Source organism: Mesoplodon densirostris, chromosome 16 (genome assembly GCF_025265405.1).
Source record: "Mesoplodon densirostris isolate mMesDen1 chromosome 16, mMesDen1 primary haplotype, whole genome shotgun sequence".
Taxonomy (NCBI): Eukaryota; Metazoa; Chordata; class Mammalia; order Artiodactyla; family Ziphiidae; genus Mesoplodon; species Mesoplodon densirostris.
In genome coordinates, this window is record NC_082676.1 from 27,959,022 (window position 1) to 27,973,734 (window position 14,713).

At 50.8% G+C, this 14,713-nt stretch overlaps 1 protein-coding gene across 1 annotated transcript; it reads right to left on the reverse strand.

Moving 5' to 3' along the window:
- Positions 1–309: 309 nt before the first annotated feature.
- On the reverse strand, positions 310–5,615 carry TCF15 (transcription factor 15). The gene is made up of 2 exons (XM_060078918.1): positions 5,082–5,615; positions 310–384 (listed from the first exon to the last, which is right to left on the reverse strand). Exons 1-2 carry the CDS (start codon positions 5,598–5,600, stop codon positions 310–312), a joined length of 594 nt encoding a protein of 197 aa, XP_059934901.1. The 5' UTR covers positions 5,601–5,615.
- Positions 5,616–14,713: the final 9,098 nt, after the last annotated feature.

Here is a 14,713-nt window from a genome sequence, read left to right on the forward strand (position 1 = left end):
CACACTCATGCACAGACACGCACACATCCTCTGTCAACAGCAGTCTTTGTTTTTCCAAAAGTTCTGCCTTGTCTCTGACCAGCCAGGGCTCAGGCCGGCTGGATGGGTCCTCACGGCTCTCCAGGGTGGGGTGGAGATGTCCCAGGGGGCCTGCTCAGAGGGTCATGGGCCCAGGCCATTGTCCTCTGGTCCCTACACAAAGAAGGGACCTGGGTTCAGCTCCTGGGGTCTTCCCCTGTTCGCCCAGTGGTTGGCCTCTGGCCTCCTCCTCAGGGTCCTGCTTGCAGCAAATGACACAGGGGTCCAGGCTCATCTCCGAGGCACTCGAACTGGGGCCACCCCCCTCACCTTCAAGCAGCTGCCCCCCAGGTCACGACGGCTACCCTGCAGGAAGAGAGAAAGAGGTATTAGGGGGTTCAGTTGGGTCACCATGAACACTGGAACTAACCTCTGTGTCCAGCAATAGGGGACTTGATAAAAAATCAGTTAGCTGCACAATCAAGTTCTTGCAGAAGGCAGAAGAAACTCTATATGGACTAACAGGGGATGACTAACTCTTTATGGACTAATATCGTTTAAGGATGAAAGCAAGGACTGAGTGCTTGTTCCTGTGTGCTGAGATGTCCAGAGAGAAGGGCACACGGGAAATCACAAACGGGTTTCCTCAGAGGAGAGGAATGTGATGAGGAGACAGGATGGGAGGAAGCCTTTTTTTTTTTTTTTAAACTCAATATACTTTTTTACTTTTTTCATTTCTTCCTCGTGTGATTTGTTGCTTTTAAAAAAATTCAATATAGTTTAAATCATAGTATTTTACACTCAAGGGCAGAACACACCCCACAGTGGTTCTCCCACTGCCTGGCTGTATACCCAGTGGCCTACTCGTCAACCTCAAAAGTAGATTCTGGAATTCTGGCCTCCCTGCCTTCATTCAGGGTGTTCCCTCTGTCAGGAATACGCTCTCTGGTCCTATCCTAGGAAGATTTCTCTATTCCTGCAATTGCCTAGCACTTCTTGCCTTACTGGGGCCAGGATAGAACCCAGAAGGGGAAGATGGGGTCTGTCTTGTGTTCTCCCATCAGGCTGGGAGCTCAAGGGGGTGGTCGGGGAAAGTCTTTCACTCTGTAGTCCCAGTTCCAGCCCAGGGACTGGCGTGGAGCAGTTGCCAACCAATGCTGCTTGGATCAGGGGTGTCCACTGGAAGACAAGCTAATGGTGGCAGCCCTGGAAGCCACCTGTCCCTCACACTGCAGGGGCAGTCTCTACCCACTGTTCTGAGGCCTGACATGTGGGTTTCATTCTCACTGTTCGCCAGCGAGATCACAGGCCTTAGAGTACCCCCTCTACTGCAGCCTCCAGCGTTGCATGACTGGCTCAGAGGCACCCAGCCAGTTGGTAAAAAGGGCTGGGCTAGAAAAATCCATGTTGTCCAACAGTCTGTCCCGTTTCTAAGACACAGTGGTGTCTGAAATCCCACTGTAAATGCTCACCCCCGAGCCTGACTAGGAGATAATGGGACCGGCATTTTTCTCAGCCATCTAGAGAAACAGCTGACCATCTCGGAGCTCTGCCCGCTGCCCCGCTCCACTCCTGGGCCCAGGTTGGGGCAGATCCATCCAGATGCGAGCCCAGCCTCCCTTGAGGCTCTCCGGGCCCAGGGACAGTGTGTTCATTCACAGGCAGGGCTATTTTGAGGGCCGAGGCCACAGTCCCAGCAGAGCCTGGGGCTTGGGCTTCTCAGACAAACTCTGGCAAGAGTGGCTGAGAAGGGCGGATGGGGGTGGGGGGGTGTAGTGTTGAGGTTGGAGGACAGAAAACCGGCCTCCCACCTTTTCACTCTAAGTCCTCAGGGTAAGGGAGGGCCACCTCCACCCCAAGTCTGGCAGTCATTGCGAGACCTGTGTCCCCTGAGGATGCTGGGACTGTTCAGCTCCCTGAACCTCAGTTTCTTCATCTATGAAATGGGGACAAAATGATTCTACTTGCCACCCCAGGGTGCAATCAAATGCAACTGCCGCTGTGAAAGAGGCTTGTAAACTGCCAAATGCATTTAGAAGCAGCCTTGACTAGGCCCCGGCTTCTTTGTCCCTTTGTGCCTCAGGGCCAAGGGCTCTGGGAAGCACTGTAGTTAGGAGGTGGCTAGAGTGAAACAGATGTGGGCTTCAACCCCTGCTCTGTCCTGGATTACCTGTCAGACCTCAGGCAAGTGACTTCAGCTCATTGAGCCTCGGTTTCCCCACGTGTAAAGTTAGTTACTGTGAGGATTACACACGTTAACGCAGGTAAAGCCCTTAGCACAGTGGCAGGAATATCGTAAGTGTTCAATGAATGTTCACAAGTATTAGCATCAGCATCATCTGGTGATGGCACCTCCTTGCCCCACTGCCCTCTGTGCCACCTCTGCTCCTGAGCTGGTACGCCAAGTGGGGAAGGCCTTACAAGATGATCCTATCTGACCCCCACCCCCAGGTGACAAAAGGGAAAACAGGGCAGAGACGAGAACCTCCTTTCCACCTCCCCTTGCTATTTCTACCACAGAGGGCCACAGCTAATCCCTCCTTAAACAGGAAGATGCTACAGGGAGCTATTTCCATGGTGACCCCAACCCCAGACCAGCCAGCTGGGAACGAGGTGGTGGCTCAGGGTGAAGAGATAGAGTCTGGGGCCTTGGAGCTCTCTGGTCACCAAAGAAGAGAAGGAAGGCTCCCACAGGTTCCCCAAGAGAGCCAGTTTTCTTCTAGTCGAGTCCTCAAGTCTTTGGGGCCCAGAGCCAGCCAGGATCACCCCTTTTGCTTATTCCCAGAGAAGCCTGTGTGCTTGAGAGCATGGTTTCCACAGCCAAATCTGGCTGGGTTCTAGGTCCTATAGACAGATCCCAGGGAAGCAGCCAGACCCAGGTGCGGCCCTGTGATCTGTGGGACAGGCCTGAGACCTGCAGAGAAGCCCCCAGCCTACCTGCTGTGGGGGGCAGGCACCTGATGGACACACCCTCTCCCCGAGGCCTGTTGTTATAGGGCCTTCCCACACTAACCTTTCCCACGTCCCAGTTGGGCAGGCCAGAGTTCGAATCCTGACTCCACCATGGGCGGTGTCTCTGAACCAGGGACGGCATCTCTAAGCAGTTGGGGATAACCAGAGCACCTCCTTCCCCAGCTGCTGGGGGGTTTTAATGGTAACACGCGGAGAGCGCTTAGCACGAGAGATCAGTGCTCATCAAGACTGCCGACGCTGCTGTCACTGGCCAGTCTTCGCCTCCCCTCTCTGCGTTGCCACCTTCAACGTCTACCCTTTTCCTTTTCCAGGCTCTAGCTCTCGCTGTGTCCTGCTCCTAGAACATCTTCCCCTACCGCCTCAACCTGCCTGCTTCCATCCCCAAGCCTCTGTCAGGAACCTAGCCATTGGGTCAGGGGCTACCTCTGGCCCTGACAGTCCCTTTGTGCACCCCCCTCCCCATGAGACCACAACACCCGTTTTCACCCCCAGGCCCTGCCCTGGCCCCGCACCTGGGAGTTCCTGACGGTGGTGGATGGGCATCCACAACCTGCTTCTCTGGGAATGTTTTCAGAGCCGACAAAAAACAGCTGTCGGGTAGTTAAGGTTTGCTGAACTGAGTGAATACGTGAAAGGCAGTCAGGGAGTATTGCCGAGGGCCCACAGACCAGGGCCCACGGATGGGAGGATCAGGGACCCTGGAGACAGTTCAAATCTGAACCGAAAAAGACTGACTTAGGGAAACTGAGGCAGCAATGGCAGGTGAGAGGCCAGAAAGGGGGTTGGTCTGAGGCCAGGACACAGAGGCTTCCCCAGAACAGAGCGAAGAGGGGAGCTGGAGAAGTTGTGAGAATCAAAGACTAAGGGACCCAGAGGCGTGACTCCAATCCCTCATGACTTTTTTTTTTTTAATTTTTATTTTATACTGGAGCATAGTTGATTAACAATGTTGTGTTAGTTTCAGGTGTACAGCAAAGTGATTCAGTTATACCTATACATGTATCTATTCTTTTTCAAATCCTTTGCCCATTTAGGTTATTACAGAATACTGAGCAGAGTTCCCTGTGCTCCCATACTCTTTCATTTTCCAAAAGGCCACGGGGGCCAGTCAGGGACTCTCTCAGCCTCAGTTTCCCCAGCTGTAAATAATAGCTGCTAGAATCCAAAGCTGTCACAAGACAAGCCTCCTTATTCTAAGAAAAGCCCAGGCCAGAAAGGGGAAAGGCTGGGGATGAAGCAGGCTCCTCGGGGCCTGTGCAGGAGAGCCAGCTTTCAACCAGGAGCACCCCCCAGCAAGCTCTGCTGCTACGCACCCCCGTCTGTCCCCTACCAGCCTGGTTCTCATCCTTACTTAGGACAGACCACAGGAGCTTACCTCCAGCTCTGCCCGGCTGACTCAACAGTGCCCTTCCCCAGCACTCCATCTCTTTGTGGGCTGGGTATCCTCAGGAGACCCCCTCCTTCACACCTACTGCTCATCAGCTGGGTACCTCAGGCTCTTGACTGGGGGTGTGCATCCCCTTTTCTTCTCAGTCTCCTGCCCTTGGGTCAGTCTCAGGATACGGGACAATTATTTTACGGTAAGGGCAGCTCAGGACAACACATACCCAGCAAACCCAGAGCCTGCATTCTGGCTTTCGAGCTGAGTAACGTGGGCACCCCTCTGAGCCCCAGGTCCTCACCAGTGATAAAATGGGCAGAACTACCTGCCTGACGGGGTTCTTGTGAAGGTAAAAAGAAAGACCAGGAACGCGCGCCCGTACATAGGAAGAGCTCAATAAATGATAGCCTTTGTTATGATTTCCCCACACGCTCTTCCCAGCACACTCCTAGTGGGAGGGGGTGTCCTTCGATGAGCAATCTCCATCCTCTAAATCACGCCCGAGCTCTGGGCTTCCCTGCACCCCTCGTTTGGGGAACATTGTGAGCGGTTCTGTTCCACACCAAACTCTGGGCCTGGAGGGCCGCACCCCCGACGACTCCACGTCTCTTCCCCCTCTCCTCATTGGGGTCTCGGCCCCTCTTTTGCTCCGTAAGAGGCCCGTTCCCTGACCCTGCGGCCGCAGTGCTGGAGCGCCGCGCGCACTCACCCCCTTGCGCTGGTTGCTGAGGCAGAAGGTGCAGATGGAACGCGGCTGGCGGCCGCCGTCGGGGGCGGCTGGGACCGCGCTCTTGGCGGTGCCCGCCGCTCGGAAGCACGGCTGCCCGTCGTCGGCCGCGTCGCCCAGCAGCAGCACGTTGGCCAGGTGCGCGATGTAGCTGGACGCCAAGCGCAGCGTCTCGATCTTGGATAGCTTGCGGTCCACCGGCTCGGTGGGGATGAGAGTGCGCAGCGCCGTGAAGGCCGTGTTCACGCTCTGCGTGCGGTCCCGCTCCCGCGCGTTGGCCGCCTGCCGCTGTCGCACCACCACCACCGGGCCCGCGCTGCTGGCCGCCCGCCGCCCGCCCCCGGGGCCCGGGCCGCGCCGTGCCGCCTCCAGGCCCTCGCAGCAACCGAACGACTGGTCGGAGGCGTCGCTCTCGCTGCGGTTCTCCTCGTCCTCGCTCAGTAGCCGCACGTCCGGGTACAGCACGTGCGCGCCGACGGGGCGCAGCAGCGCGAACGCCATGGGCGGCCGGCCGCTTCCCTTGGTGCGCAGCGTCCCAGCGTCTGCCGCGCCCCGCCGTGCGCTCCCGCGCGCTCCCACGGCTCAGCTGGCCACCGCCTTATAGCCGAGGGAGGGGCCAGCCCCGAGGCCGCCCCGGCCTGGGCGTGGGGCTCCGCCCTGGCCAATGGGGAGGCGCCCGCCGCGCCCCGGCCAATGGCTACGGGCCCTTCGCCCCAGTTCCCCAGGTTGAAAGCGGCCCGCGAGCTGGTGGCCCGCCCTGAAGCCTCTGGATCTTCGCGGGCGAGCGGGGCAAAAGCCGGGGCTCGGGGAGGGTTGGGTGGGTCGAGTGGGCTGTACCCAGATCCGGACTCATCTTCAGCCTAGACCGCAGGGAGGCTGCGGGCAGGTCCCTTCTCCTCTCCTGGTTTCAGTTTCCTCATTCGAAAAGAAGATTGTAGAGAAAGCAACTCGGGTTTTTCCTCCCTCAAATTCTAGTACTGTGGTTCTGCAACGTTCGTGTAAGAATTAGGGAAGGGGGGGCTTTTGACTTGATAAATTCCCCCCAATCTGATTCAGCCGACCCAGGATTTTGCATTATGTACAGGATGGTGGTGTCAGTGGAGAACAATTGGAGAAACACTATAAACTTTCCAAATAAGGACTCGATGGTGTCACATGCCTGACGACAAACTTAAAAAAAAAAAGCAAAACAAAAACAAAACACACAAACGCCAGTAACTCCATTCATTCATTCATTCATTCAACAAATATTTATTGGGTCCCTGCTATGGCAGGCATGGTTTTACGTGAGAATAGAAATGTGAACAAAACAAACTCTTTGCTTTCACAGAGTTGACATTTTGGTTGAGGTCCTACCACCAAAATGGTTGTGCCAGACACAGTGCTGAGTGCTTTACTGATCTTTACTTTCCTCTGCTGAAGTTGTGGGGAAGAACCCCTGATTTACAGATAAGAGAGCTCTGGCCTTCAGGGTGAGTGAGGGCAGTGGTCCCAGCCTGTTTGGGACCCACTATCACCCCTGTCCTGTCTCCACCCCAGTAAAATACAAGTTTCTCTCCCTTTACTCCCCACAGCCCCATCCTGGACTGCAGCAGCCTCCCTGGCTCCAAACCCACACACTCCCCTTCCCTCTGCTTCAAGTGCCAACACCACCCCCTCAAAAAGCTCACACTTACGAAGAGAGGGGGTGGGGGGAAGTATCTTCCCTCATTGCCTTCCTTCCTTCTGGAAACCTTAGATTGTTCAGCCTGACACCTGACATGTCCTCTTCCTCAGAGGCCCTGGGAAGAATTACTGAGCTGATGATGGTTGTTGGGGTCCCCAGGTTGCTCATGCCCCTTTCCCAGCTCCGTCCTGGGGACCGGTCAAGCCTGTATTTGCTTGGCCTTGACAATAACTTTCTCTTTAGCCCAAATGGCAGCCCATGCGGCAGAAAGAGCACAGGGAGTGAAGTCGGAAGGTTTCTAGGTGCGTTTTGGCTCCATCTTCCTTCTGGGCATCAGTTTTCTTGACGATGCCTCCCAGCTCTGCCATGCTGTGCATTCCTGGCTCCCAGACCCAGGCCAGAACGGGGGAGAGATGGGGAGCTGGCTGCTGGGAGAGCAGTCCCTGAAGTCTTCAGGCCCTAGGGTCTTCAGGAAGGTCTGTTCCCACACCTGGCTCTCCCCCCCTTCATTTGACCGTGACCCCAGCCAGGCTGGGCTTTGGGAAGGAGGAGAAGGAGGCTGCGAGGCCCCCTCCCTGCAGGGCCAGCCCCACACACAGCCCCAGGCCAAGCTGCTGCTTCCTGAGCCGATGAATTATTACCGGGAGATTTCCTTCCCTGTCTGCGCCTCCTCACAGGGGCTCTCGTTCCCTTCACTTTCGCTTCCCCCCACCTCCCCCTCTCTTCTGCTCTGGACCCTCAGGCGGCTTGAAATTCCTCAGTCCAGCCCCCTCCCATTCCAGCGCGACCTGGAGGAACCAAATAGGGCGTGAACTGGGCCCGGAAGGTGGGGAGGGGGCTTCCTTGGAAGGCGCATTCATTCATTCGCTCCTCAGGCAGGTTTTGACACAGGCGACCCTGGGAGTAAAATAAAACCATGAATGAGACTCAGGGCCTTCTGCAGCCCAGAGGGGAAGGCGAGCTGTAAACAAAGAATTCCAGGACAATGTGGTCGGTGCAAGCCAGGGCCTGGCATCAGAGAGACCCGGTTCCGGCCCCAGGTTAGCAGCCTCTTGGAGTCTCAGCTTCCTGCTCTGAAAACGGAGGGGTAATAATAGTACTTATTCCTAGAGCTGATAATGAGTTTATGCCAGGAATGCCAGGGCCTGGCACACGGAGCTCGAAACACCCAGGAGCAGTTTGTGCTAGTGGTGTTAGGGGCTGGGGCCACCGCGGAGGAGCACCCTGCCTGGGAAGGGACTGAGCAGCTTGGACTCTTCTAGGCCTTGTCCCTGGGAGTGGGGAGGGGGCTCCTGCCACAGTCTCAGCCCACCCACACAAGGCTTTCAGATCCTCCCCTCTCTGTTCCTCACCCTGCTGCAGCCACACGGGCCCCCTCGCTATCCCTGGAGCCCACCTCTGCCCGGCACCCACGGTCCCCAGATATTCCCATAGCTCATTCCCTTACTTCCGTCCCGTCTTCCCTCAAGTCTCATCTCCTCAGGGAGGCCTCCCCTAGCCCTCCGCACTCCTCTGGCTCTCCCTCTCCCCTTCCCCTACTCTACTTCTTTCCAGAGTATTCATCACTACCTTCACTCATTCATTTATTCATTCATCCACACATGTTCATTGAGTACCTACTATGCACCAGGCACGGCTCTGGGTACTGGGAATACAGTGGCAAACACACTACATATTTATTTGTCTGCCAGCTGTCTATCTGCACCAGAAAATAAGCTTCTGGGGGCAGCGACTTTGTATCAATATTTTGTTCATCTCACTTCCTCCTCATCACAACCTTCTGAGGTAGGTATTGTTATTCCCACGTTACAGATGAAGAAACTGAGGTTCCGAGAGAGGGGAAAGTGACTCGCCAAGGTCACTCCGGGGCCAGCGGAGGAACTCAGCTCAGTCTTCCTCAGCCACACGGCCTCTCAGGCAGCCCAGAGTCATGTGAGGGCTGAGTGGGAGTCCACCAGGTAAGAGGAGGAGGGTCTTACAGGGTGAGAGAACAGCAGCTGGCCCCTGCCTTCCTGACCAGGGCACCCAGGCCTTCAGTCCCGCTGAAACACTTGCAGTTCCTCCGAGGCACCAGCTTTGCCCTGTCTGTCCACCTCTTCTGGAGACCCATCCCTTCAGGTCTGAGCAGACGACCCTACTCCTCCACCAAAGTTCAGTGTAGCTCCTCAGGGAAGCCTGCTTTGTGGCTCCTCCCAAACCGTGCTGCAAAGTCTTGTGCTGACACACTGTGTTTTGACTTCTCTCCCTGATTCCCCACTCCATTTCCCTCCCCCCACCAGGGCACCCACTCTATTTTTTTAAAGACAACTTTTTAAGAGCAATTTTAGGTTTAAACAAAACTGAGAAGTACAGAAATTTCCCATAGACCCCTTGTCCCCACAAATGAATGGCCTCCCTGTTATCAACACCTCCCAGCGGAGTGGGACATTTGTTACAACTGATGAATCTGTTGTACATTGACATATCATTACCACGCAGAGATTCACTCTTGGTGTTGTACATTCTATGGGTTTGGACAAATGTATGCTGACATATATCCATTATTATAGTAGCATACAGAATATTTTCACTGCCCTAGAATTCTGTGTTCTGCCTGTTCATCTACACGCCAATCCCTGCAACCACTGATCTTTTTATTGTCTCCATAGTTTTGCCTTTTCCAGAATGTCATAGAGTTAGAATCATACAGTATGTAACCTTTTCAGATTGACTTCTTTCACTTAGCAATATGTACTTAGTGTTCCTCTATATCTTTTCATGGCTTGATACCTTTTTTTTTTTTTTAGCGCTGAATAATATTACCTTGTCTAGAGGTACCACAATTTATCCATTTACCTACTGAGGGACATCTTGGTTGCCTCCAGGTTTTTGCAATTAAGAATCAGGCTGCTATAAACATCTGTGTGCAGGTTTTGGATGGATATAAATTTTCAGTTCCTTTGGGTAAATACCAAGGAGTTCAATTGCTTGATCATATGACAAGAGTATGTTTAATTTTATGAGGAACCACCAAACTGTCTTCCAAAGTGGTTGTACCATTTTGCGTTCCCACCAGCAATAGATAAGAGTTCCTGTTTCTCCATATTGTCGTCAGCATTTGGTATAGTCAGTGTTCCAGGTTGTGGCCATTCTCATAGGTGTGTAGTAATATGTCATTGTTGTTTTAATTTGCATTTCCCTGATGATGTATGATGTGGAGCATCTTTTCATATGCTTATTTGCCATCTGTATACCTGCTTTAGTGAGGTGTCTGCTAAGGTCTTTGGCCCAATTTTTAATAGGGTTATTTTCTTATGGTTGAGTTTTAAGAGTTCTTTGTATATTTTGGATAACTAGTCCTTTATAAGATGTGTCTTTTGCAAATATTTTCTCCCAGTCTATGGTTTGTCTTGTCATTCTCTTGACATTGTCTTCTGCAGAGCAGAAGTTTATAATCTTAATGAAGTCTAGCTTCTCAATTATTTCTTTCATGGGTCGTGTCTTTGGTATCATATCTAAAAAGTCATTACCATACCCAATGTCATCTAGGTTTTCTCCTGTGTTATATTCCAAGAGTTTTATAGTTCTGTGTTTTACATTTAGGCCTAGGATCTATTTTGACTTATTTTTTGTGAAGGGTGTAAGGTCTCTGTCTAGATTCATCTTCCTGCATGTGGATGTCCAATTGTTCCAGCACCACTGGCTGAAGAGACTATCTTTGCTCCATTGTATTGCCTTTGCTCCTTTGTCAAAGATCAGTTGACTGTATTTATGTGGGTCTATTTCTGGGCTGTCTATTCTCTTCCATTGATCTATTTGTCTATTCTTTCACCAATACCACACTTAAAAAAATATTTATTTAGGCTGCTCCAGGTCTTAGTTGCGGCAGGCAGCATCTTTAGTTGTGGCATGTGGACTTCTTAGTTGCGGCATGCAGACTCAGTTATGGCATGCTGACTCTTTAGTTGCGGCATGTGGACTCTTAGATGTGGCATGTGGACTTCTTAGTTGTGGCATGTGGACTCCTAGTTGCGGCACGTGGACTCTATACTTATGACACGTGGACTCTTAGTTGTGGCACATGGACTCTAGTTGCAGCAGTGGACTTCTTAGTTGTGGCATGCGGACTCTTAGTTGCGGCATGCAGACTCTTGGTTGTGGCACGTGGACTCTTAGTTGTGGCATGCGGACGCTTTAGTTGCGGCATGTGGAGTCTTAGTTGTGGCATGCAGACTCTTTACTTGTGGCATGAGGACTTCTTAGTTGCAGCATGTGGACTCTTAGTTGCAGCATGCATACTCTTAGTTGTGGTATGCGGACTCTTAGTTGCATCATGCATATGGGATCTAGTTCCCCGACCAGGGATCGAACCTGGGCCTGCTGCATTGGGAGCGCGGAGTCTTACCCACTGGACCACCAGGGAAGTCCCTCCCACACTGTATTGACTACTGTAGCTTTATTGTAAGTCTTGAAGTCAGGTAGTGTCAGTCCTCTGACGTTCTCCTTTAGTATTGCATTGGACATTCTGGATTTACTCTAATATTTTTGATGTATGTCTGTGAATATGTGGGTGTCCTTATAAAATATAATGGTGCTGATTTGTGTGAGTGGGTTATTAACTTACACAAATGGTAGTTTCCATAGATCTGTTTCTAGGTTGTTTTGTTACTTGACACTGTGCTCTGTGTGCTGAGTCTAACTGGTGTTCATTGCTTCTACCTGCTGCTTAGTATGCATGGTGTACATGTATCCACCATGCCTCCTTTGTTTACTCCCTGAGCAATGGACACTGTAGTTACCTCCAACTCCCACCTCCCCAAAGCTATGATAACATTTGGTGCATGACTCCTGTGTGTGTTTCTCTGGCATATACACCCAGAAGGAGGATTCTGGAAGCAGAGAGAATACACATAGCCTAAGTGCTGTCTGACTACATTTTAAGATGGCTGCTGCAGTCCTCATGTCCAGCAGGGCATGTGGGACCACTTTCCCCCACATCATCCCTGGCACTTGGAATTATCTGACTTTCTGTTTTAATCTGAATTTCTCTGAAGACAGAGAAGTGGCTTGCTTTCCATCTCATTGTGCTTGCGTTCCCCACTAGACTATGAATTCTCCAGGGCAGGGAAATTATCCCAGAATCTTAGGCCAGATCCTGGATATTGTGGACAATAGTGAATGCTTATTGTATGAATGAATGAGTTAAAAGGCTGATACACAGCCTCCTAAACCTACTTTGTACCTAACCTTGACCTAGATGGTAGTGGTACAAGTGTTTGTGTGTAAACAAGGGGACACACAAAAGAGGACAAAAAGTCCTACACCTCAATCTACTTGGGAAAAAAGACTAATGATAGTTAGCATCTAATGCAGGCCTACTTTGTGCCAAGAGTTCATAGATATATTAATCACAATCTTAAGTTCAGTTAGGCAAAATAAAAGTGTATTTCTCTTTCACATTCAAGGCGTTTGCAGGTAGGGCTGATCTGGCATTCTATAGTATATATAGCCTCCGATGATCCTTGTTTCCTGGTGTCACTCCCTTGTGTAGATATCTCCCCGCATTGAATCAGATCTGACTTGTATGGCAGAAATGACAGCATGTGACCTCTGAATCTAGGTGATAAAGGTATGGGCAGACCTCAGAGATACTGCGGGTTCCATTCCAGACCACAGTAATAAAATCAATATTGCAAAAAATTGAACCACACAAATTTTTTTGTTTCCCAGTGCATATAAGAGTCATGTTTACACTATATTGTAGTCTATTAAGTGTGGAATGGCATTAGGTCTAGAACATACCTTAGTTTAAAAGTAATGCTTTTAGAAAAATGGCACCAATAGACTTGCTTGACGAAGGGTTGCCATAAATCTTCAATTTGTAAAAAACGCATTATCTGTGAAGTGCAATAAAGGGAAGTGCAATAAAACAAGGTCTGCCTGTATTTAGTTTCTGCCTTGTTCCCTTGAATCACAGAGATGGCAGCCATCATGCTATGAGACATTCAAGTTGTCCTGTGGAGAGACCCATATAGAGAGGAACTGAGGCCCCCAGCCTACAGCCAGCACCAACTTGGAACCTTCTGAGTGAGCTTCCTTTGATGTGGATTCTGGATTCCTGACCTGCAAGAAATGTGAAAAATAACAAAGAAAGAAATATAAAGATAATAAATAATCATTGATGTTGTAAGCCCCTAAATTTAGGGTATTTTGTTATGTAACATTAACTCACTAAAGCAGATGGTGTCAGGGACCCAGGCTCTGCCTATCTTTTTTTTTTTTTTTTTTTTTTTTTTTTGTGGTACAAGGACCTCTCACCGCCGTGGCCTCTCCCGTTGTGGAGCACAGGCTCAGTGGCCATGGCTCACAGGCCCAGCCACTCCATGGCACGTGGGATCTTCCCGCACCAGGGCAAGAATCCGTGTCCCCTGCATTGGCAGGCAGACTCTCAACCACTGCGCCACCAGGGACGCCCTCTGCCTATCTTTTTGCTCTCTCGTATGTGACTTCCACTCCCTAGGTTGTCTCATGGACCAGTATGGCTGCTGGAGTCATTCTGTCTGCATTCCAACTGGCGAAAAGGAGAAAGAGACAGAGGAAGGAAGGGTGCACTTCATCAGTTGAGGACACTTGTCTGGGAGTTATAGCCTCACTTCTGCTCACATCCCATTGGCCAGACCTTGTCATTTGACCATACTTTACTGAAAAGGAGGCTAAGAAATGTAGTCTTCATTGCTGGGTTTCTTATAGTATAGAAGAATGGAAGAGTAGATACCAGAAGCAACTAGTGATGCCTGCCAGAGGTGTTATCTCTGGATATAATACAGTGTCACATGGTTAAATTTTCAGATTCAGGAGCCTGTGTGTGTTCAGCTCTGCCACTTACCATTGCCGTGATCTTGAAAAATTTACTGAATTTCTCTGTGCCTCAGTTTCCTCTTCTGTGAAACATGGGTTATAAGAGAGCCTGCCTTTAGAGGGTTATTGTGAAGATTAAATGACTCAAAATACGTAGCGTTTGTACCAGTTCTGGCACTTGGCATGTGCTGTATAAGTGTTAGCTGTTATCATCATTTAATCCTTATAAAAGGTTTTCTCAATTTGGCCTGATAGCAATTTTTCCCACTTTCATCATCCCATTGAAATTCTTAGAGAGCAAGATCAAGACCCAGGGCAGTACCCGGCACATTATATGCATCCAGAAATATCTGTTGAGTAAACATTTAAACTGTCCTTCCATAGAGATGTCAGGTTTTGTTTTGTTCTGTTGTTCTGTTCAGGTTAATAAAAAGTGCCATTGACCCCATCCATGTGGTTCCTGTGGTATGGAGTTGGTGTCTTTGATTCTATCAAAAGAGCTCAGTCTATCTAAGGTCCCTCCAGACCTTTTTTTTTTTGCCATGCTGAGCAGCATGCGCAGAATCTTAGTTCCCCGACCAGGAATATTTATTTATTTATTTGGTTGCACCAGGTCTTAGTTTGCGGCAGCAGGCTCCTTAGTTGTGGCATGCAAACTCTCAGTTGTGGCATGCATGTGGGATCTAGTTCCCTGATCAGGGATTGAACCTGGGCCCCCTGCACTGGGAGCATGGAGTCTTAACCACTGGACTTCCAGGGAAGTCCCCAGGCCATTATTTTTAGGAGTGAATTCTTGGGAACTCTTGTTCTGCAAGATGCCCAGAGTTCCATGATAAGAAAAAGTCTGGGAAACTGCATTTTGCATCTGCCAGTCTAGAGAGGTGCAGACATTAGCATATTAAATGAGAAACCCTGCACAAGTAACCTCCTTAGGCCTCATTTCAGTTTTCATTTTCTAGACTTATTTGACCACACACTCTCCCCCACAAACCCCCCACCCCGCCCTGCACAGACACCCAGTAGAGAACACAGTTTAGTGGACATTTCTCCAACTGTTGTCAATGACAGCCACCTTGGTGTGAGGGGGTATCCCATTCTTTCTTGAGAGCGC

What these genes read in the sequence shown, in the direction of transcription:
- TCF15 (XM_060078918.1), bottom strand. Translation starts at nt 5,600, where the DNA reads ATGGCGTTCGCGCTGCTGCGCCCCGTCGGCGCGCACGTGCTGTACCCG. An exon ending in TCAGCAACCAGCGCAAGGGG is followed by an intron (nt 385 to 5,081) that starts GTGAGTGCGCGC and finishes CTCTTCCTGCAG; the next exon opens with GGTAGCCGTCGTGACCTGGG.